The sequence below is a fragment of the Galeopterus variegatus genome, unplaced genomic scaffold (assembly GCF_000696425.1).
Source record: "Galeopterus variegatus unplaced genomic scaffold, G_variegatus-3.0.2 Scaffold8603, whole genome shotgun sequence".
Taxonomy (NCBI): Eukaryota; Metazoa; Chordata; class Mammalia; order Dermoptera; family Cynocephalidae; genus Galeopterus; species Galeopterus variegatus.
The window spans coordinates 14,617-15,224 of NW_007734714.1; the positions used below are offsets into that span (position 1 = coordinate 14,617).

At 34.7% G+C, this 608-nt stretch overlaps 1 protein-coding gene across 1 annotated transcript in view; it reads right to left on the bottom strand.

Annotated features, from left to right (window-relative positions):
* Window positions 1–608, bottom strand: part of TMEM5 (transmembrane protein 5) — a 33,680-nt gene that overhangs the window by 14,525 nt on the left and 18,547 nt on the right. Inside the window, exon 4 of the mRNA XM_008593008.1 lies at window positions 38–208. Within this exon, the coding sequence (XP_008591230.1) occupies window positions 38–208 (171 nt within the window). The remainder of the gene's footprint in view (window positions 1–37; window positions 209–608) is intronic.

Here is a 608-nt window from a genome sequence, read left to right on the forward strand (position 1 = left end):
GAAAAAAATGGATGAATCAAGTAAACACAGAACTTACTGTTCTCTTACTGAAACCCAACAAAACTTATCGTTCCCATTTTCTTTCAAAATGTCCATTAGTTCTTGTCTGGATGAATTTTCATAAACAGTTCCTAAGAAATTACATAAGTACGGCCTCTCATCATGCAGCATTGACCAACTTGTCTCCACCACAGGAAAATTCCTGTATCTATAAAAATAAGTACACAGGAGTTAATATATGACACAGGATTGGCAAAATCTCCATAACCCAATCTTTTAGGTAGCATAGAGAAGAGACTTAAAACATGATTTCTAAATCTCAAACTGTAATTATCCATGCTTGCTTTGGAAAAGACCCTGAATCTACTGACTTAAAAATAAAGTCTCACATTGATGTCTCTTACAAAATTGTCATAGAGATTTTGTGCTACAAGGTCTTTATTTGTGACATTCTTTAACATTTGCTCACCTGCAGTTCTTAGGCATGTTGAATTCAAGACCTTCAATGTATAAAGGCTCTTCTACATTCACAATTATAATTATAATGATTTAACCAATGTTTTAGGCAGGTGATGGAAAGATTACAGATTACTCTGGGGGTGGGGGGG